Source organism: Paramacrobiotus metropolitanus, unplaced genomic scaffold (assembly GCF_019649055.1).
Source record: "Paramacrobiotus metropolitanus isolate TYO unplaced genomic scaffold, Prichtersi_v1.0 Parri_scaffold0000015, whole genome shotgun sequence".
In the NCBI taxonomy this organism is placed as follows: domain Eukaryota; kingdom Metazoa; phylum Tardigrada; class Eutardigrada; order Parachela; family Macrobiotidae; genus Paramacrobiotus; species Paramacrobiotus metropolitanus.
Window position 1 is genome coordinate 1479448 of NW_026570235.1, and position 21241 is coordinate 1500688.

At 41.6% G+C, this 21241-nt stretch overlaps 3 protein-coding genes and 1 pseudogene across 4 annotated transcripts; 2 read left to right on the forward strand and 2 right to left on the reverse strand.

The window, feature by feature from the left end:
• Window positions 1-1723: 1723 nt before the first annotated feature.
• Window positions 1724-4250, reverse strand: LOC129584955 (ATP-dependent Clp protease proteolytic subunit 2-like). The gene is made up of 5 exons (XM_055477401.1): window positions 3871-4250; window positions 3652-3813; window positions 2721-3005; window positions 2326-2431; window positions 1724-2097 (listed from the first exon to the last, which is right to left on the reverse strand). Exons 1-5 carry the CDS (start codon window positions 3898-3900, stop codon window positions 1913-1915), a joined length of 768 nt encoding a protein of 255 aa, XP_055333376.1. The 5' UTR covers window positions 3901-4250; the 3' UTR covers window positions 1724-1912.
• Window positions 4251-7939: 3689 nt separating this feature from the next.
• On the reverse strand, window positions 7940-9262 carry LOC129585024 (uncharacterized; annotated as a pseudogene).
• An 847-nt stretch (window positions 9263-10109) lies between these two features.
• Window positions 10110-11833, forward strand: LOC129585069 (uncharacterized). Its single transcript, XM_055477585.1, has 3 exons — window positions 10110-10214; window positions 10334-10492; window positions 10556-11833. Exons 1-3 carry the CDS (start codon window positions 10212-10214, stop codon window positions 11831-11833), a joined length of 1440 nt encoding a protein of 479 aa, XP_055333560.1. The 5' UTR covers window positions 10110-10211.
• Window positions 11834-14286: 2453 nt separating this feature from the next.
• LOC129585003 (uncharacterized PE-PGRS family protein PE_PGRS46-like) lies at window positions 14287-21004 on the forward strand. Of its 2 annotated transcripts, XM_055477478.1 has the most exons (10): window positions 14287-14789; window positions 16196-16793; window positions 17857-18060; window positions 18132-18244; window positions 18365-19264; window positions 19361-19468; window positions 19575-19626; window positions 19696-19896; window positions 20024-20211; window positions 20603-21004. In XM_055477478.1, exons 1-10 carry the CDS (start codon window positions 14486-14488, stop codon window positions 20845-20847), a joined length of 2913 nt encoding a protein of 970 aa, XP_055333453.1. In that variant the 5' UTR covers window positions 14287-14485; the 3' UTR covers window positions 20848-21004. The 2 variants fall into 2 exon arrangements, with proteins under 2 accessions (XP_055333453.1, XP_055333454.1); XM_055477479.1 differs by lacking the exon at window positions 20603-21004 and having other exon boundaries at window positions 19707-19896; window positions 20024-20205.
• The last annotated feature ends 237 nt before the right edge of the window (window positions 21005-21241 follow it).

Sequence of the window (21241 nt, forward strand, 5' to 3'; positions counted from 1 at the left end):
TAGTGCCGGATCCATCTTGCGGTAATTGAACAGAAATTAATACATTCACACTGTAGAAAGTCTTCAGGCGTATGGTTGAAGAGGTTGATCATTAATTTCAAATTATTGCCAAACCGTTATGTTGTTCCACATGTTATGGTCTGACCTTTCGAGCGAAGGGCCATGCAGCAGTACTTTAATCGAAAAACCTGGTGCACAGTAAACTGCAGGAAAGCAAAATTTTATTAAAACTTTTTATTAATTTTATAAAATTTCGCGAGGATATTATCGAAAGCGCCGCGGTAAACAGTTTATTGTCAAAGCATTGTATTTGGTCCTACAAAATGTATAGAAAATGTAACACTTCAGTATTGTGTAAAATTTTGTCCAACGTTGTACGTCAGTTTGTCTACGACACCTGTACCTAATAATAATACATTTTGTCTACGACACGTGTACCTAATAAGCCCATATACCGGTAGTCGCTACCGAAGTACCGATATTTTCGTAGCCATGAAACTGTTTTAAAAATTTGAATTGCTTTGGAAAAGAAAACACTGAAATTTTTGTTGGACTATAGACTTGATAGTGCACGTACACATTAGCAAATTTATTCATATGGAAGATGCACGAATAATCGATACACAGGACATTTCCACCGGTTGGATTATATACCTTCGTCTTTTGCTGCATTTCTGTTTCGTAGGTATTTAAAAACTATAACCATTATTTGGAGGTTGACTATCAGCTGTGTGAATATGAGCCGGCCGACATTAATACCCTTGTTCCGCCATTGTTCCACCATACACGGTATATACTCGTAATATAGATATTAATGTTTGCCACCATTTATATGCGCAATCTGCGTGATACGTACGGTGGGTAGTTGTGTTACAGTTATTAATGAAATTGTAGTTGTAATATTTCCTGCATATTGAAAACCAGCTCAAACGGAAAGAAGTCAGCAGATATGCACGAACAAAACAGCTGACGCGTGTTGTCCACTGGGGTCGGCATAGATATATACGGTTGCGCATAACAATAAATGGATATCAAATAACCTCGTTCATGTTTCCATCTGCCAGACATTTTCAAGTGTTTTACGGCGCACAAGCCGGGATCGACTGCATCTCCTACGTGGTCATGCAAAGTATTTGGCAAACAATTTCATTTATCTGTGCGTGCTTCAGAACAGGTCTGACGATCCGTGGAAGATGGCATACGATGAGTGCCCGCAGCTTGCAAACGACCAAATTCAACCATATGACAATGTTATTCTCGCACTTGAAATTAAGAAGTAAACTGACTTCGAAATGCAGAAAACTGAGAAGCCACACATTTTTCGTTTCATAACTTCCCACATATTTGATCAAATTTCTCACCAGGTATTACAGCTTAGTTCACATAACAACCACTGCATGGTTGTTGCTGATGGTTGTTGCTGATGTCCCAAAACAAAACACTTGTAAAAAAATTAAAATTACCATGGGTGTTTAGAGGCAAACAAAATGAGAAAAACGCATTGTGTATTTTGATCCCTTTTTCCATATTTATTCGTTTCCGATCATAACAGTGCTCTCAACAGGTATGTATTCATCGAGCGCGTGAACGCTACTGAAATTCAGAGTCACTGTCAAATCAGAAAGATCATCTAAAATGTCCAAAATGCGCACAATTATCTTAACCGATGTAGATAAGACCCGAAAAAGAAAAAAATATCTTTTTACTTGATGTGCCCAAATACTTATTCAGGCGTATGACAAATGTACGCCAATTACCGGGAGTTTCCTATTGACTGCATGCAAAAGTGCATGCACCGGTCCAGATTTTGCGAAATAGCAGACACTGCATTAATGTTCAACAATCTCGCACAGCGGCAGCGTCGGCTTTACTGAATTCCCGGATCGCACTGCAAGAAGAATATATCGACTGCTCACGGAGTCAATATCTTGGGTTTCTCGGGTTTATCTACAGATTCAACGGGATAATCGTTTCGGGCTTCGGGCGGACAATCCTCTTTCGCAACGGGTGGTGGTGGGTGTTCAAGAATTTTATCGATTAAACCGAATTCTAAGGCGTCTTTCGGGCTGAGAAACCTATCTCTTTCCATAGCATCTTCTACAAAATGCCGCAATATGAATGAATACTGGATCAAATCCTACATCGCTACAATTATAGTGTGCGATTGAATTTGTATTTGTTTCGAATGTTTTTCCGTAATACCTGAAAAAAATTTCGAAACAAATACAAATACTAACTTAAAAACTGCTGGCAAACAAAATCACAAAAGTGTCGTACAAAGTAACGCAGCATTAACTTAGTTCTCTCGATGCTTTGAATTCTTACCTAGTTTTTTATAAGGCTGTCCAGTATGCTTGACATAAATATTTATAAGTTGTCGCTTTATTTTAATTATTTCTTCCGCGTGGATCATGATGTCCGTGGCTTGGCCCTGGAAAAAAATATTTGTAACAAGAACTGGTTGTATACCACTGCCAACAAAAAAAACGTGCAAACCCAAAACATACTTGATTAATGTATATTTTTTTGTTAATTCAGACTCCTGATTTATTTACACTACATACTACTTAAGGTTAAATTTTAGGCACATCAAATGACAGTACGGAAACTTCAGTGCGCTTAAATTTTTAATAGGGACGAAAGATCCACACTGCCCAACAAATATCTCCGACACCCAGTCATATCGAAACAGCCGCTGTCTGTCGAGCGCCAGGACATACCTGTGCCCCGCCGGATGGCTGATGGATCATAATACGAGCGTTGGGCAAAGAATGCCGCATTCCCGGTGCCCCTGCGGCCAGTAGAAGGCTGCCCATACTGGACGCCTGGCCGACGCACCACGTGGCCACCGGCGACTGAATATACTGCATGGTGTCGTAGATGCCCAGGCCGGCCGTCACAGATCCACCGGGACTGTTAATGTACATGTGGATGGGCTTCTTGGCACTCTCCGACTGCAGGAAGAGCAACTGAGCAACAACGAGACTTGAAAGATCATCGGTTACCTGTAGAACAAATAATGTACTGTATATGAATTCAAACATTAAAAAAATAGCACACACACTTCATCAATTTCGCCATTTTGCCAAACAAGATGCTCCAAAATTTTTACAAATTACAATCGCTAACTTTTGCACCCATGATTCTAAAAACAACACTTGTTGCCGGAGAAAATTCAAAGCTATAAGGCATTATTAGCATTTGCGAATAACAGTTGTAACAAAAGCTAAATATTTAGTGTTGAGCTTAATACGCTCAGACGAAGAGTTTTTCATATTATTCTGCAGTTTTAATAGCAGTAAGTTCCTTATCAAAAATAAAAACTACGGTGAGAAATTAAGCTGATACAAATAATAAGCTGTTTGTTGTGAAAGAAAATCAAAATTTAATGTAGTATGACTATCAATAGCAGCCTACAGCACAAAACAGAACCATTCAAAATGAAAAAATAAAGAAGTAAACGATGGTATTGGTAAGTACAAAAAATTGTTATCATAAATATTCATGTACAAATTTGAAATGACGCGAAGGCAATAAATGATTGGCGCGATTTCGGCCCTGAACGTTCATCACTTCCATTTGAGCGGAGTTTCAGTTATTCTTATTTTTAACAGCTGTCCACAGGACGTGAAAATTATAAGTATCACTCACCGGACCCATTAAGCAAATTATGCGTTCCTTAAGCAGACGGGAATAAATATCGTATGCACGCTCGCCACGTCCTGTCTGCTCTATTACAATGGGAACGAGAGGTGCGCTGCGGAGGACGGAAGCGTGGTACGTTCGCAACACCTGTTTGGTTCGCCATGATACCTGCCCAGAAAACCACGTACAGTCACCAGGGAACCATGTGAAACCACGAGGCCTTACCCGAGTTGTCAGCTTTGAAACAAGGAACATTCTGCAATAAGAAGGGAAACCAGATTCCTTGCAATTCCCAGCAAATGAGCAATGCAGTTGAGAGTTTGCTCTCCAGATGGCGAAAATCGATCTCCGCTTACTCCATGCGACAGTTACTACAGTAACTTCGCGACCAAATTACAAGGAATGAATTTTTTTTTCACTAACCAGAGCAGTTCGAACTGCGAAGTCTAAAGTTTTACGGGCACAAATAGCTGTAGTACATAAACAAAATACTTCATACATAAATACTGAGTAAACAGTATAAACTACAGATGGCAGATGCCAAATACAAGATAACAAAAACCTGAAAATCTTTAGCGAATGATAAATCCAAATCGAACAGCAAAATCAAATTATTTAAATATCAAAGCGTAAGCACATGCCGCCGCGTAAGCACATTATTTAATTCTGCAGCGTAAGCACAAACCGCCTTCCGCAAGGTGGTCGGCTACCACGATTAATAAAACTTAATATTGATCTTCGTCCTTTAATACAATAATTATTGTTTTCATCGGCAGAATCTTTCATCCATCGATCTAGATCTTTGATCCTATTCTAATCTAGATATTTAGATATGGATGTAGTATGTATGTAGTAAGTACATTTAACCAACCAAGCGAGCAGCAGCGGCGCAACGGATGAAAAATATGAAATGCCTACCGAAAACGACTGAATTATAAAGGTCAACGAATAAGTTACATAAGTACATGCTAAAATAACATACTAACTGTAGTGTCTTCCTCTGACATCCAAACAAACAGGACGTAGAACCCGGAGAAGACAAAACTTTGGTAACACAAAGCAGTCGAAATAGCCAAAAAATAATTAATTAACTATTTGGTGCCAGTTTCTAAAGCGAGGAGCATCCGTTTGTCTTATTTTTAATAATAAGAATCTCGTCCAAGAAATGGTTACTGATATGATCATTAATTTTACAATCAGTTTTTCGTAAATATCACCTATTATTAACTTTCATGCTGCGATTTCCTCCGCATTAGCGTTCAAACCGTTTTGCACAGTTCAAAACATAATCAAAACTTTATGGATGCAGTATATATGTGCGACATTCGTAGTTATCGCTTCGTATAGATCTAAAAGCGATAACTGTACGGTCTGTACCGATTATCCAACGAGCAAAAATCCATCCGTGAATTTAAGCTATCATTCGTGCTTCTAATATTGTAAATTCGTTTGCATTAAATTAAACTTGAAAAATGTCTCTGCAGAAATTAAACCGAAGAAATATTTTTTGGATTTTCAGCTACTGGCGAAGATTCGTTTAACCGGTTCAGAAGGCGAGGAATTCGCGGGTTATTGGCAATACAGTTTGGATCTAAGCGATCGACTCTGCTTCTCTGAGGATAAAATGGAACAGATTGGTAATTTTCCTGGGAAGTATTGCCATCGTACTCCGGCTCACCGCCATCTGGGGGAAATCCATCGTTCTGCGGTGAAACATTTATACCACTCTGCGATGGACCACCGGCGTCACGATTGTTGTTTTCAGGTTCGAAATTGACCAACGGAAATCGGTTTGATGGATCGCCGCGTACTGGAAATTGGTTTGCATAGTATCGCTGATCCGCGTTTTGCCAACGGCCGGAATCCGACGTGTATGGTAAATTAAGGTCACCAGTAGTGTAGTCACGTGGCCTATGGTCAGTATAGCCGCCCGACTGCTGCACCGTGTTGCGAAATTGTTGTAATCGGGTTTGGCTATTTTGAATATTCCGCTCCAAATTGCTGTTGCGTTGGGAAAGCTCTTCCAGTGAGTGCTGTTCCGTCTTTTCCTTTGCAGGCGGTGGGTTCTGGACTTCATCCAGTGCAAAGCGATTGAAGCTGACCGACGATGATCCGGGTGGCGGTTGACTATTATCTCGAACCGGCTCCAATACTTCCGCTCCAATATCAACGTAGGAACTGGGCGGAGCCATTAAATCAGCTCTATCGGGGATCTGTATAAATGGCTTATCGGTGGTTGGACTGAAAAATGGTGGGTAGAGATCAGTATCCCAAAATGGAGATTCTGGTGCGGCGGGACGGAAGACTGGCGGAATGGGCGCCCGCGTGCGGTATGGCATTAGCGGTGTCCGCGCGGTAGGCGCTTGAGTGGTCACATCGGATGGGGGTTGCATGTACGGCGTGTAGCCGTTCATTTGTGTAACCGAGTAGAAATTATTCAGCGCGGGGTCGTTGTTACCATTAATGTCGGCATTGGGACGGAACGAGATATCCAACGGTGGCGGCACGCTTGTGTCGCGGGAATATGGTCGTTGCGTTCGCATATTATTATTCACTGGGAAATTACCATCGATAGAGAAGGGCACTTTGTTGTCGTTATTTTTGCTTTCGGCGATTTGATCGGCGTCCAGCATTAGATTCAGCAGTACTTTATCGTCCCAAGTGGAAGTCCATATTATTAGCCAGTACAAAGGCTACAACAAAATGAGTCAGCAAAATTATTACCCTTTTATAGGTGATCTACCTCAATGAACGATCATCTAAAAAGTGTAAAATTTATGATGTTCTTTCAGTTATCAGTTGTAACAACTATAGCCGCAAACGAAAGGCTACGATTTCAGACTAAGTGAGAAAAAAAGGCGCGGAATGCTACATTTGTCACAACATGCAAGTGAAGTGCTATGCTACCAAACGTTATTATAACAAGCAGATTTTTTGGAAGAAATGAATAATATTCACTATATGTACAGATAATATGATTAGCTAGTGCCTGAAAAAAACATTATTTGCAGCGTACCGCCCAGAACATCGCTATTTGCACCGATCATCGTGCAGGTGATCGTCGAAGTCTACAGGCATAAAAGTCGCGGATATATAAATGCAGATAATTAACTTCATCCAGATCTGGATAACCGTTATTGATATCATGTGGCAAGAATCCAGAGCTGTCGATTGCATAGTATCGCGGACAGCACAAATCCCCCACTTTTATCCATGATAATTGCTAAAACTTTGCCCTTTCCCGCAGTGCAGTGGTCCGAGCTCACATCCAACTAACGCAAGATGATGACTTTGCTCCGCAGATAATTAGTGTATAATACGAGCAAGACTAACTGGAAATACCAAATCTCGCTACTTTTCATTAAAAAATAAATTCAGCACACGAAATCCAGCCGTGAACCGAATGTTACCGGTCGGCTACCTACACGCACAGTACTGATACCTTAATTATTATGGCGTTTGTCGGCAACTGACCACTTGATATTCTAATGGTTTACAGTATCATGGGCGGCTTTTAAATCGGCTTTGCAAACGCGTGGTCGTTTTTTCCTCTTAACCCTGCAATTAGCAATCACAAGACAAGAGACCTACACCGTGCATATATTATGCCGGTTCGTACGCCGATGAAGCGCTTCCGCATTACTGTGTTTGCTACTGTACCTAATGACATTTTAATTTACTTTAAAGTTAAGCCAACTTTCCTGTTGCACGTAGATTAGTACAAGTACGTTACAGTAAATTAAAAAGCAAAATTTAAAAAAAACTGTGTATGCGCACTTATTAATATTAATTTCATTATAGCCGCCGGAGAACTGCTATACCGTATATAGATATAAATGATTGTTATGATTACGCCCGGTACGATTAGATAAGCCAAGCAGAGAAGTCTGAATCAGAATCATATGTTTATGAGAATCTGTTTATGAAGTCTGATTCAGAATTATATGTTTATGAACGCTTCTAGAATCATATGTTTATTATTTGTTTGCAAATGAATATGATCTTGAAAACTTTGGCAGAACAAACGAGCGTCCAAATTAAAGCCGCTCACGATAAAATTGTCCAATCATTTCTTTCAAAACTGAAATAGTATTAGAACTTAGAAGTACTGTATTAATACTGCCTCTAGCTATGCAATATACGTTGTGTACGGCAGTTTGTAACCTTGTACCGGACAGCATGTACATGCGAATTTCTGTTATGCATTATCAATTCTCGTACGCTATAAAATTATCTTAAGCTGCAAATATGTCTTATAATTTTGATTCACATACTTTTAAAAATGTGACGACGATGTTGCATCTTTTAATTGATATGCAATAATTAATACGGTGCTGTATTCCTAGTTATAAAACAGTATACAAGCTTAAAACCAGTAGGACACCGGGAAATACTGTGTCACCCGTATCTTAAATTATGTTTTGGAGAAAACTTTCTCACCACAATAAAACTAACAATGCTTAAAATAATGATCGGACAAACACAGAACAGCAGAACAAAAAACCAATCCCTGGCCTGACAGTATGTCCAGATCTCCACATTAACCGTGGGATCTTCATCCACCGAACCAATCTGCACCACTACTGCCTGACTGGCACCGAAATCAAACTGCATCATACACATGTGCTGCTGAATACACTCCGATATGATATCCGTTGCCGTGCTCCTGTATGTCTTGCCCACTTCGATGATTTCCGCCAAATTTCGTCGGCGATTTCGCTGCGGATCGCTGGCAAATACCACAAACACATCGGTCGGATGATACGCCACGAATAATGCCCGAATCCAGTGATCTTGGGATGTCTTCTGCGCTGACCAATCACAGTGGCCCATACTCTGTACGACATACGTGTGAATAACTTTTCCGCAGATCTCATCCGTTGCCGATGGGGTATTCGTACACGGTGTGCCACGGTTAATGTGTTCGGTTAACAGGGTAAATGCGTCCAGAGATGTCGCAATAAAACTGTCAGTCCATATTCGGAGCACACCCGCACGTCGACATAATCTTTGGTATAAAGGCGATATTTACGGAAAAAGTAATGCACATCCGACAACCTCACGTCCAAGTGGTCCACTTTGGTCTCGGATTTCTGGAAGTGTTTCCAGTCCCGTACGAAAATATTCTGACCGGTAACGTAACCGGATGATTGTAGCATGACAGTCTCACAGAAGACACCATCGTGTTGCCCAGTGAACAACACCACTTCCTCACCGGGAATGAAGATATGCCGTCGCCAACCAAATAATCCAAAGCGCAGTCCCAGACCGATAGACAAAGCAATAATTAATCCCGCTACCCAAAGAAAGACAAGGAAGCCCAACAGGTTGCGGCGCACTTCCATTCTGCGGGTGACGGCTGCGACAAATCCCGGAAGTTCTTCAAATCATTAATAAACTCGAACACAAATTTTATTGGATTAATGCGCATTGTTTTTCCAGAAGTCAAGCAATTGCTCTCGTACAATAAGTGCAGATTCATAGCTGAAAGGATAATTTTTGCGCGTAGGTCGTACCATTTTTCACATCGGAATTCTAATTTCTAATCGTTTGCACCATACATGTGCGATTTTTGGGGCATGTGTACTGTTGGTGACTGTGTTCCACACCTGCGTTTCTTTATGCGCTTTCATATTGAGGCAGTCATTCGGAGTTTAATATTCGGCAAGTTTAATACTCGATGCAAACATATCTATCGCCTATAAATACATAACGCATAATTTCTCTTGTGGTAAAGTCCACGTTATCGCCGAGGCTGTGTGAGCCTGTGTTCCATTTTGTACCGATGGTGTAGTAAATGTGATACGGTATACTTGCAGACTATAGGTGTTGCACAGTAAGTAGGTAAATAATGTAATAAGCTTTAATGCACATGGCGCAAAAATAGTTTCTACAACCAGCTCCCCTGCACGAAAAGGAGGTGTGTGCATTATATAAATATTCTCGAAAAGTAGTATTTGGTAAACTTTGTGCATGGTCCAAGTCTAAGAACAATTAGGGCATAATTATAACAGGTGTGCAGTGTACACGTCAAACGTATCATTCAGTATAATAAGAAATTAGTAGTAGCATGTTTAAAATATGCCGGCAAATTTGGGACAAATAATGCCACAGCGATTATGTCGGTATTAATACAAAGTAAATGCTGCTTTTAACAAAACTTTGTTGGATATTTACTGCAATATAATAAAACACTTTGTTCTTTTAACAATTTTTTACGTGCCATGATTCATCAAATGAACGCCAATGTGGAGCAATTTTATGCATTATACAGTGTGTGATATATAAATGCAGTATTATGGTGCAAAATTTACTCACCCTACGGTACACGTTTTCTTAACGATCGACACAGTTAAAAGTGAAAGTAGGTGTCTAGAGTTTTTGACTTGCAATGTTCTTACACACCGTTCTATACTGTAGACCCAGAAATTTGCTCTGATTAACGCATACGTAACAAATTACCCAATCAACCTTACAGTAAATCATTTCCAAGCACACGCTACCATTTAGTTGTTAAATTGTAAGGTAAAGTAGTTCACTAATTTAGCTCAAATGTTACAGCCGAGATGGTAAGATTCAAGATTTAACTACAACGTTGCTAATCATGATGAATGCAATATACCGCTATATTATGCTACTGTTAACCAGCTGTCCTTAAATTAATTCATATCTATATTTTTTTGTTTAGGTACTTTGTGTCTCAATAACCTTTGCTGTAATATCTATCATCATACACATCCGGAAAGAGTGCCATGCTCAGCCATGGATGCCGATGCCGCCATTCTTCCGCCCAGCCTACCAGCAAGACGATACCGACGAGCTGGACAATTTCTACCAACCAGCTATGGTAATCCGCAGAAAATCTTTTACTCCCGCACATTCTGCACCGGACCCGGTAATTACATTTCAGTATAAAACCAACACCGTCCCGTCAACCGGTAGCTATGATGGCGAAGATGAAGCACCGGGTCTGGATATACAAATTGACGCCAGTGCAGCCAGCACGGTCGTACCACATTATGCGAAAATGCGCTCGAGATACATCCCCAGTATTGCCGGCGGGGCTATACTGACCGATTCTATTCCAGAAAGTGCGAAAAGCACTAAGAAGAATTTTGCTTGGTCCAGTGATCATGATTTAATCGCGGATGGATCAACATACAGACAGCGACAACCACCGGCACACGAATATCCGCTTCCTTTTCTCAGCAACGACCTGCAGTATGGGAAAAGCCGTGCGCCGGACAGTGAAATCGCCGATCGGGTTATGTCTATCAACAAGCGGCGTCGTATCAGCACGGGCCGCGAAGGTCATCCTGGTTTTGTTTCGACCCACGAATTTAACCCAGAACAGCAGTCAAGTATACGCGATTATGTCGTCAATATGGGACAGCGGTTAAACGGTGGATGGAGAGCTTATCCCACCAATAAAATGTATTACTCCCCGATGAACGATAACAATAATAACAATAATAATATGAATAATTTTAACGACGCTCCGAATGACCAAGTCATGGTCCCCAGCCAGCCGCCACGTTTCGCAATGTCCAACATGTTTGATCCGGTCGGCACGCCGTACGATGGAACCGGTTTTATGCGGGAAAACAGTCAAATGCAGCCGTGGTCACCACCACCACCGCGTCGCATGGACTATGAAGAACAGTTTTATGCTCCTCCACAGCCACCACCACCTAATAATTTTCCGAATGAAATGGATGGCCCGCCATTTGATCCATCCAACCAGTTTCCATTCCAACCGCCGATGCAGCGGCCGCGCTTTCCACCCCGACACGGTGGCGGTTTCGCGCGACGACCTGGACAACCGTTGCGGGTGCTGGAACCGGCTGTGCCGCCCAGCGACTTCAATCGGCGCTTCCCAATTAGGGATACTTTTCGTTCCGGACCAAGGAGGCGACCGCAGAGAGTTAAGGCAGCGGAGGAAGAGCAGTTTGAGCCGGGTTATGGACCGGTGTCTCGCTTGAGGCAGTGGCTATACGAGACCTCCAAATTGGCTGGTAGTTCACATGGTGGCGGTAATACAACAGTGGCTGGCAGCGATACCGCAGCCAGTAGTGAACCAGGCTACGGACCACCTCCATCCACTACGGACGCTGGACAGCGAGTGCCACCAAATAACGCCGGTACTGCAAGAAAAAAGCGAACTGTTCTTCGGAGAATACCTGCCTAACAGCCTGTACATGCAAAAACAAAACAAGGTTGTACGCAATTGGCCCCTGCTTATTTTTTAACTTAATTTGAAAGAATTTTAACGAGACAAACCGCTCCTTAAAGTATTAATAAAGCATTATAAATGTGCATAGGTCCGGTTATTGTTTTTAGCTTTCCTCTTTACGGTAAAGTTGGATGCAAATCATGCTGACCATGACTTATTCGGCTGATACTTGGACTTATTCGGTTTGTAAGTACCTGGGCGAGCATCAGATAGAGGACGACTTACGAGTATGGACAATAACACATAGAATGATATCTGTACAATTGTACAGTACGTTGGTCCTCAACCTACGAGTACATCAACTGAACGGCGAAATCGAAAGGCTTAGTTCCGGAACAGATAAAAGAAGATATATAAAAAAATGCATTACTTATAATAAATAGTCTGAGTATGGGTGTAGTGATAACAGTACTGCCATTATTTTTTCGTTTACTGTCACAATAATACCATTATATCACATAATCATGCGCGGTAGATTTGTAAAAGTATCTATATGGTTGGTTAGAAACTACTGCGATTTTTATATTTTGAAGCCCGAATGTAAAACACTGGCAGCATATCTGTACATAATACTGTTTATACAAATAATAATGAACAAAAAAGGGCACCAAGCATGATGTTGAAGGCTACCTATATTCTGAATCTGTCATAAAATTGTAAGCTACAGTTGACCATACGTACACTAGCGACAAAGAAACACAATGCAAAAATAAGCATAAAGAGTGCACATCTTTTATAAGTACGAGGCACATAAAAGCGTGTATATTTGTTAACACTATCTGTGTCATTACAAGGCGCCATAAAACAACTCTTTGTGTGACTGTTTAAGTAACATCAAACAGGAAACGTATCCTTGGCCATTAAGCGCGTTTGTAGATGAGATGATTTTTTTGCCCAACTCGAGCCTTATCAGAACAATGTACAGGTCGACGATATTTGTCTACTTGAGATACGCAGTGATCCTGTTATAGTTTCAAGTGGATTGACAATAAAATAGATTCTGATCTCCAGGATACATCCGACAGCAACAGGTGTCATCAGGAAGGAAACCGGAAGTCATACCGTTCGTTAACTTTGATCGCGAAGCTGTTTCACAATTCACTGGCCCGACAGAATTCCGCATCGAGCTAGCGATTAGAGTAGAATGTTCGCTTGTGCATGTAAGTACAATATTTTCCAAAATATCTACAAGCCAAACTAGCAGGTTAAAGTCTACGAATAGTACCAGAATGTATAACGTTACCCACCAAAATATTTTACGGTAACTGATAAAAAAGATCTGTATACTTTGTATAGATAGGTATCTGCATTTACTAGAGTTTCTGTACGGTCACTTTTGGTCAAAACACAAACTTTAAAATATCTTGTATTTGTTGATATTTTTGCAAAACCGCAAGGTTCATGTTTCGCTGGCTAATTTTTCGAAACTTATCTTATAAGTGTAAAGTTTCATAACTTGTCTTATCTGATGTTCTATAAGTAGCAGCAATTTAAGCCATGCGCGACAAATGAATGACGTGGGAAACCGCAAAAATTGAGAAAAATGTGAAGCCGTTTTAAACTCAGCAAATAACTAACTCTGAAAATAAGAACCAAGATGTAAGCACAACTACCGTAGCTAATATAACGCGGGAAAATATAAGAAATTTTAATTTTAAACTGTACTGCATGCATAACTTAAATTTTGTGATACAAACAATACATGCTTACCTAGGGCGAATAGATATTATTTTTTTGTTCTAACGGCAAGACTATTTGCGGCTCGGTAATTATAATTATACAACACAATCTAATGTACAGTTTGTATATAAAATTAGTTCTGTCAAAGGTACCCGGTAAGAAGAACCATCGACAGTTTCGACACTATGCAAAGAGTAACCTTTATCTGGTAATCCGCATTAGTGCATTGGTGTTGGTATTTGGTTCACGATTTTTGGCGCTTCTGTTAATTTGTTTTGCAATAGATTTTTTCGCCTTGCAACCTAGGAAGCTAAAAGAAGTACTGTACATTTATATAAATATAATTTGTAAAATTATTGTTGTTTTACTGTAGTTATTCGCACCAGCTTCTGTACTTATTGCATAGTCGCTGTTCAAACTGCGACACACCGGTGTCCGTGAATCATTTTGAATCGTCGCATGACTCACGGTCGGTTACGTTTGTACAAAATGTCAGCAGACTGACCAGCAAATGTTGTTAACATATTGCAGAGGATACCAACGAGCTGAACAACATTGGAAGGATGTCTAATTAAGCGGCGAAATCTGAAGGACTCCACCCGAACGATGTCTGACAATGGCTGTAACAATTAACTCTTAAGTGAGCTGTCCAACTGTTGTAATCCGTTTTATCCTAGCAGTCCGATCACGGAGCCCCGAAACCGACAACAGTTGCGTGCATGCACAGCGCCAACATTCGTTCATTCGCTGTGTCGTCTAACAAATATATTTAAATCGAATTTTTCCGTACCATATTCCATACGCAGCTTTGGCAGTTGACATTCTTCCGTATTTTGAATTTACTCTGAGACCACAAGACCGTCGATGCTGTTATATCGCTATCTATGCAGCACTTGTGAGCAGTGACGGAAATCTTTTGCTGTTACAATGAATTCGCTATGGCTTATATCGCCAGCTGTGATATCCTTCCTGGCCGTGATGCTGCGGGAAGCGACATATGTTTCAGGAGAACTATTTATGGATTCGGATGATTATTTCATGATGGCACAGCTCATGCGATCCGCTGGCTGTAATCACGCCGGTGGGCACGCCCCGGCGTCCTCTCAGCGGCTGGCGGCTGCCTCGAGTTCCGGAAGCGGAGGCGGTGGATTAATGGGCAACGCCCTGGGCAATGCGTTGTTAGTTGATAAAGTAATGGATCTAAAAGCTCTGCCCGCAAGGGAGAATCCTGGTAAGCTAACGCAAATCAAACTTTAAATTATTAACTTTTAATAGTAACGTATCAGAATAGGGAAAATACACCTTGATGAAATGATCTGGATACTAAACAGTATGTTGTATAAATCCGTTTTGAAACCAGTAATACAGTAACTGCAAACTTGCAATCTTCTCCTTTTGTAGAATAGATTCAAGAATCATAAAAACTTCCAGCGGATAGAAGCTATTTTTGTAAACCTCTGCATGCAGCGTTTACCGGCCACCTGTAAACGTCCGTCACTGACTGATTAGGAAAATGCAGTTTCCTTAAGCAATGAATTAGTAAACGACAAGCGCAAACTTTTGATTTACGGATAAAAATGCGCCTCAAGTTTTATTTGAATTCTGATTTGCCAATCTTAACTTCTGCAAAATCAAGCTTTCGAAGCTTAATACCTTTTAAATGGCCAAACCGTTATAACCTGTCGAAAGCTATTACATATTTTCGTTAAATTTATTGCTGTAAAAAAAGGCTGGGTTATTTCTTGTCGTGTAAAGCGTCTAAACGTTTATTAAATTTTGTATTTTGACAACACCGTCGCACATTTACAGAAGTTTTACAAGTAAAGAAACAGTAAAAAAATTCATACTTATACTCGTGACGAGACTCTCATGAATAGAGAAACTGGTTTTAACTAATCCGAAAATAAGTTACAAAACTGCACTTTCCTGGTTCTCATCTGCGCTTAAGACGGACGCATTATGCTCTGAGATTTGCTATGCCGGACCTTATCAGAAAACGATTTACTTACTGTAGTATTTTTGTCTTTGTTTTTTATTTGAACCAGTATCTTACTGCGTAAAACTGTTAAATCTGTCTTACTATTTAAACGAAACTTAAAGCACTAAATTTTGTAAATGCAGATGTGCTGAAAGAAGGAAACGCTGCGTACCGGCAAACCAAAAATGATTACGAATACTAATGCAATTGTAAATAAAAACTGAATCGTTAATCATCATTAAAAAATCATTATTTTACTATAAAATTGGAGGTGCTAAATTCATGCTGTTTTCTACGGTTATAAACCAAACGCTGATATACAGATTTACTGAGCGTGGTCGATATTGCTACTGGAGTAGCTGGTAATATACGCAGTAATAGCCTTCGGCAAATAAATACAGGTGCCAGTTATTGTATTTAGCATAGTTACTAGTCCAGCGTTAGCCCGTCGACCGTATATCTGAAATGTTTAGTCAAAAGGTTAATAATTTCTAGTACTCTGTAGTTTAAGCTTAATATCTGTACAAAAATATTTTAGCACAGTACAAAAATTTAGCACAGTATTTTCTGTATGCCCGCACATAAAATTTATACGAAATTCTTAATTCTTAATAATGTGGTAAGTTCCGCCCTTCTTACTGAGCTACAATTTCATACAGGTTCTCCAGATTTCGTTAACAGCCCAAACAGCCCCGAAGTCAACATGGGAGCCGCCGGACGATCTGAGATCCTTTCGGAACCGTCACACAATGTGGAAATTATTGCCGCCCACTCTTCAAATTCCACCGGCAACGCTACCATTGAATTTTCTCCATTGCTCCTGGAAAACAGCACCGATGACAATGCCACCACCACCGTGTCACCGGTGACCCCCATGCTGACGACAACTGTAGGACAGAATGTTACCGGCGAAATGGAGGCTAATGCCAACACCACATTAAGCTCCCTGAGCCCGGCACCAACCTTATCCGAACCGGCAACCATTGACCCATCCGGTCAGCCTAGTCAGCCCATCGATTTCGGCGCGAAATCCAGCCGCAAAGCACTGCGACGCATGGGACCGGTGTTTTCCCGGCGGCGACGCTCGCTGTTTAATGCCAGCGGCAATGGAACGGCCGTGCAGCCGATTATGAACCGCAGTTCCTGGATTAATGGAGAAATTAATAACAATGCTGAAAACAGCCCGAAATCGGGTGACACGCGCCAGTTCGTCATTCCAGTGCAGCCAGCGGTGTCGGCATTCAATAACGTTGGCGGGTAATTACAAATACTCTCTGGGAAGATGCATACGCTATTACTCTGTACCTGTGAACTGGAATGACTACATATGATACAAATACATACATACCACTGAGTTACTATTTTAGATAATTGCAGTTATTTTGATAATTTATTTGTTCTTTACCGGTTATGTGCCGCCATGGTAATTTGGTAAACATTTTAATTATGTCTTCACAAAACGAACGCTTTTCTGTGCGGTAAGTGTCATGGCTCGAGTAGCGAAAAAGACCTTAAACTTCACGATCAATGAGTGGAAGTGTCCTTGACCAGCCTTTAATTGTACTACGTAATTACACATCCAACGCTTTTTCTACATAAATGGGGTGCTCTGAATTTGGAAAAATTTCTAGTCCTAACGCTGGAGATCATATTATAGCTTAACAGAAATTGTCTACTTTCTTTACTGAATAAAAACAGACAACGGTAATAATTTCGGAAATGGCAACAAAAAATTTAACAATGGCCATACAAATACTATTTTCCCGGCTTGCTTCCTTACTGCTTGCACCGCAAAAATAAAACAAATTGATCCAGCTGCCCAACAATAACTTACTACAACAAATAATCGATGCACTTTTAATGACGCGCCGGTTAAATTAGCTCTGCTATGCAAAAACGGTATCGCTATTATGAGGCTGTCGCAATACAGACTAGTCTGCAAGATCAGTTTTTAAGAAGTACAAAGAGTGAACGGCTATACTTCAGAACTTTGTTATTTTATATACATTTTCCACATTTTGGATGCTGCGGTGCACCAGCATAAATTCTCATACGAGCATAAATGCAGTCAAATCGTTTGTGTCAGTCAGAATTCTGCGGTTTATACTTCTGACATGACGAACAGTCTGTTGCTGTAATAAGTCATTTCTGTATTTACGCCCTTACTATTCGTTTATTTGAAGATTTGTCTATCCTAATAAGCGAATTTCCTGCGTTATACTTCATAGTAGGTTCTAGGTATGTTGATCATAAGACAGTCCTACAAGAATACTTTTTGACTATTTTTCTTTGGTTTTTTATGAAATATTGATAATTTTAGGCTCAACAATGCTCAGCAGACAAACAGCAATGCCCCTTTACTGGCTGGCAACGTTCAGGGTTTATTGCAACAAGCGTCCAGTAACGCACAGTACGTGGCACCCCATACCACCGGTATCGTGGGGATTCCCTTTGGATCCATCAGCATTAACCCTCAGCAGCAACAACTTGGCGCTACCTATTCCGCTGGCCAAAATGCGGGAGCGTAAGCGAAAGTTTCAAGTGATGAAGTCAGTTACGAGTCTAACAACTAACATCAACTGTTGTATTATACAGAAACGGATTACTCACTAACATTGTGCATACCGGCATCCCTGGAAACAATTTTAATAACGGATTGCTGGCGGCAGCACAAACCAATCTACCGACAGGAATGGTCGGCATTGGGCGTAAGCTATTTTTAAAATTGCTTTCCTCTGGCTAATTTTGAGAATTGTGGTATAAAATTAATATCTTTAGCAATAACTTTTACTGAAGCTCGGATGAAGACTTGCACTTGCATTAAACAGGGTATGGATCTTCCAGCAATAATAATTATGGTAGCAACCAAGGGAGCAATTATAACAGCGGTAACAGCGGCAACAGCGGCAGCGGAAGCTACGGAGGCGGCGCTAGTTATGGCATTACTGGGTCGACGTACAGTGGTAGCGGAAGTGGTACCGGTACGAACGCCGCCAATTACGGGCACAGTGGCGGTAATTCCGGATACGGCAATATGGGCAGCAGTAACAGCGGAAGTAACTCGGGAAACTATGGCGGCGGAAGTGGTAGCGGCGGGAGTAGCTACGGAAGCGGAAGTGGTACCGGCACCAGTGGCAACTACGCTAGTGGTACTGGCGGTGGAAGTGGCAGCGGCGGTGGAAATTATAACAGCGGAAATGCGGCGAGTATGTATGGCCATTCCGGGGGTGGGAATTATGGGGGAGGTGGAAACAATAACTACGGTAATAGCGGGGGAGGTGGCGGCGGAGGCTATGGAAACAGCGGCGGTGGCAACTACGGTAACAGCGGCGGTGGAGGGAATTACGGGAATAGCGGCGGTGGCGGTAATTATGGTAACAGTGGAGGTGGAGGAGGCGGTAACTATGGAAACAGCGGGGGCGGCGGCGGCGGTAACTACGGAAACAGTGGAGGAGGCGGCAATTATGGAAACAACGGCGGTGGCGGTGGTAACTATGGCGGCGGTAATAATGGTGGCGGCGGCAATTATGGCGGTGGTGGTGGAGGCGGTAACTACGGCGGCGGTGGCAATTTTGGAGGCGGTCTTGGAATGGGCTTCGGTGGTCTGGGCGGATTGGGTGGACTGGGCGGTCTCGGTGGTTTGGGCGGGTTGGGCCTAGGCGGTTTGGGACTGGGAGGTCTAGGCGGATTAGGTGGTCTAGGCGGCATCGGAAGCCTCGGGCTACTAGGTATAAATTAAAAAATTATCATACATTGTTAATATCGTAACGTTTTGCTGGTCGGTTTCGAATTTAGTGGATTTTTTTATTGCAATTTGGCTTTAGGTTTGGGCGGACTGGGTGGACTTGGTGGCATCGGGTCGCTTGGATTGGGCGGACTGGGTCTGGGCGGTCTCGGTGGCCTTGGCGGTCTTGGTGGCCTCGGAACCCTAGGTAATAACTTTTTCGTATTACATATATGTGTTCATTATGTGTTTATTATAATGATGTGATGAAATATTACGGTTGATGTATTTATTATAATCATGATTTCTTAAAGGTCTTGGTGGTCTGGGCGGACTTGGCGGCCTGGGAGGTCTTGGTTTAGGCGGGTAAGCTATCGAGGCGCTAGTCCTCATAATCCAGTACTCAGCAGAAAAGATTAGTGTTGTCAATTATAGTTTCCCAACAGCGGGTCTCGGGTCGTATGGAAGTCCCCTGGGAATGGGCGGAACCAGCCTAGGCGGCTATGGTGCTGGGATGTCCACGTACGGAATGGGAAGCTCAAGTTATCCGAGCGGATCCTACGGCAGCAGTGTTGGTATCAGCCAGTACCCGAGCACGGGTACCGGAACGTACGGCAGCACCACCGGCACCTACGGGTACGACATCATTTAAACACTTAAAATACAAAAAAAGCGGCATTGTGTAAAGGTCACTAGCCTTCAATTAATTTTATGACTTTTCTGTTATTGCGGTTAACTTAACGATTTGATTTTCTCTTATCAGAATGCAGACAATTCCGCAGTACGGTACGATCAGTACGTCGTCCGGCACCGGCATTCCTAGCGGAACCATCATAACCGGCATTCCCATTTCCACTACGGGAACGCTGGGAACTGGTACTGCCACAATTATACAGGGAGTTCCGGCAACGGCCACGCCGGTCATCTCATTTACCACACCTAATCCATTAGGTACGCCATCTCCTGCCTAACGAGTATTTAGTCATTAATATTCACAAAAAGGCAAACAATAATAATGGTTGTCAAAATACAGTCTGTAATAAATAAGACTCTGCATATAATAATAATAAATGGCCACATTGTTCTCGCGGAATCTCGCCAGTAATACCGTACATACTGTTGTACTGTATCATTGTCATTACTAGAGATATATGCAGTGCTTTACCTACCGAATAATTTATGGAGTTTTAAAAACTGCATTTTGTTCATGCCATGCTTCCGCTTTTTATCGTCAAAAGCAAGCAAGTCAAACTTTAATTGCCATAATTGTGAGCAAATGTTGCGGCTTATTAGATTTGAACTTTAACAGCGAGCGATTCTTCAAGCCTTCGAATTTTTGCAGTCCCAATATCGCCCATTGGAGGCGGAATCGGATCTGTTGACAGGTCCGGCACAGCCCGCATACATGCATTTGGAAATTTCGAAGAAAATCCCAGTGATTTTTTGACACGCCAAAGATCCGTTTTCGGAAATTCAAATCCGGAAAATAGCCACGCAGACAATGCTGGTAAACTCGCCATAGCTCGTTGGAGATCTGACCAACTGCAGCAAAATCTCCGCAACCTTCCCCATTTAGCAATAGGCTAAATTATTAATTATTGTCACGATGCTGTTTTTCTTTCCTACGAATTCTTTTTCGTGTATTTTCGTGTATACAAATGTACAGAGTACGGTTCCGTTACTGATCCTGAATGTCTTGTTGTCAAGTAAGTATTTCAAATAGGTCATTAGTCATTGTTGCAAATTAAAGGTCTACAAGAAACGTTGTCTTTTTGAAAACAGGCGATAGTAAAGGCTGTAGAGCTGGGTTCAAATTATCACTCTGCTTTACCAGTTTCTACATGATACATCTTTTACATGTTTTTACATGATGTTTTTACATCAGTATGGCAGAGTGCATGTGATATCCTTTCCCGACCGGAAACAAAGAATTCTTCGTGCTAAATCTGTACAATCTGTACGCACAGTGAAACATGCTTCT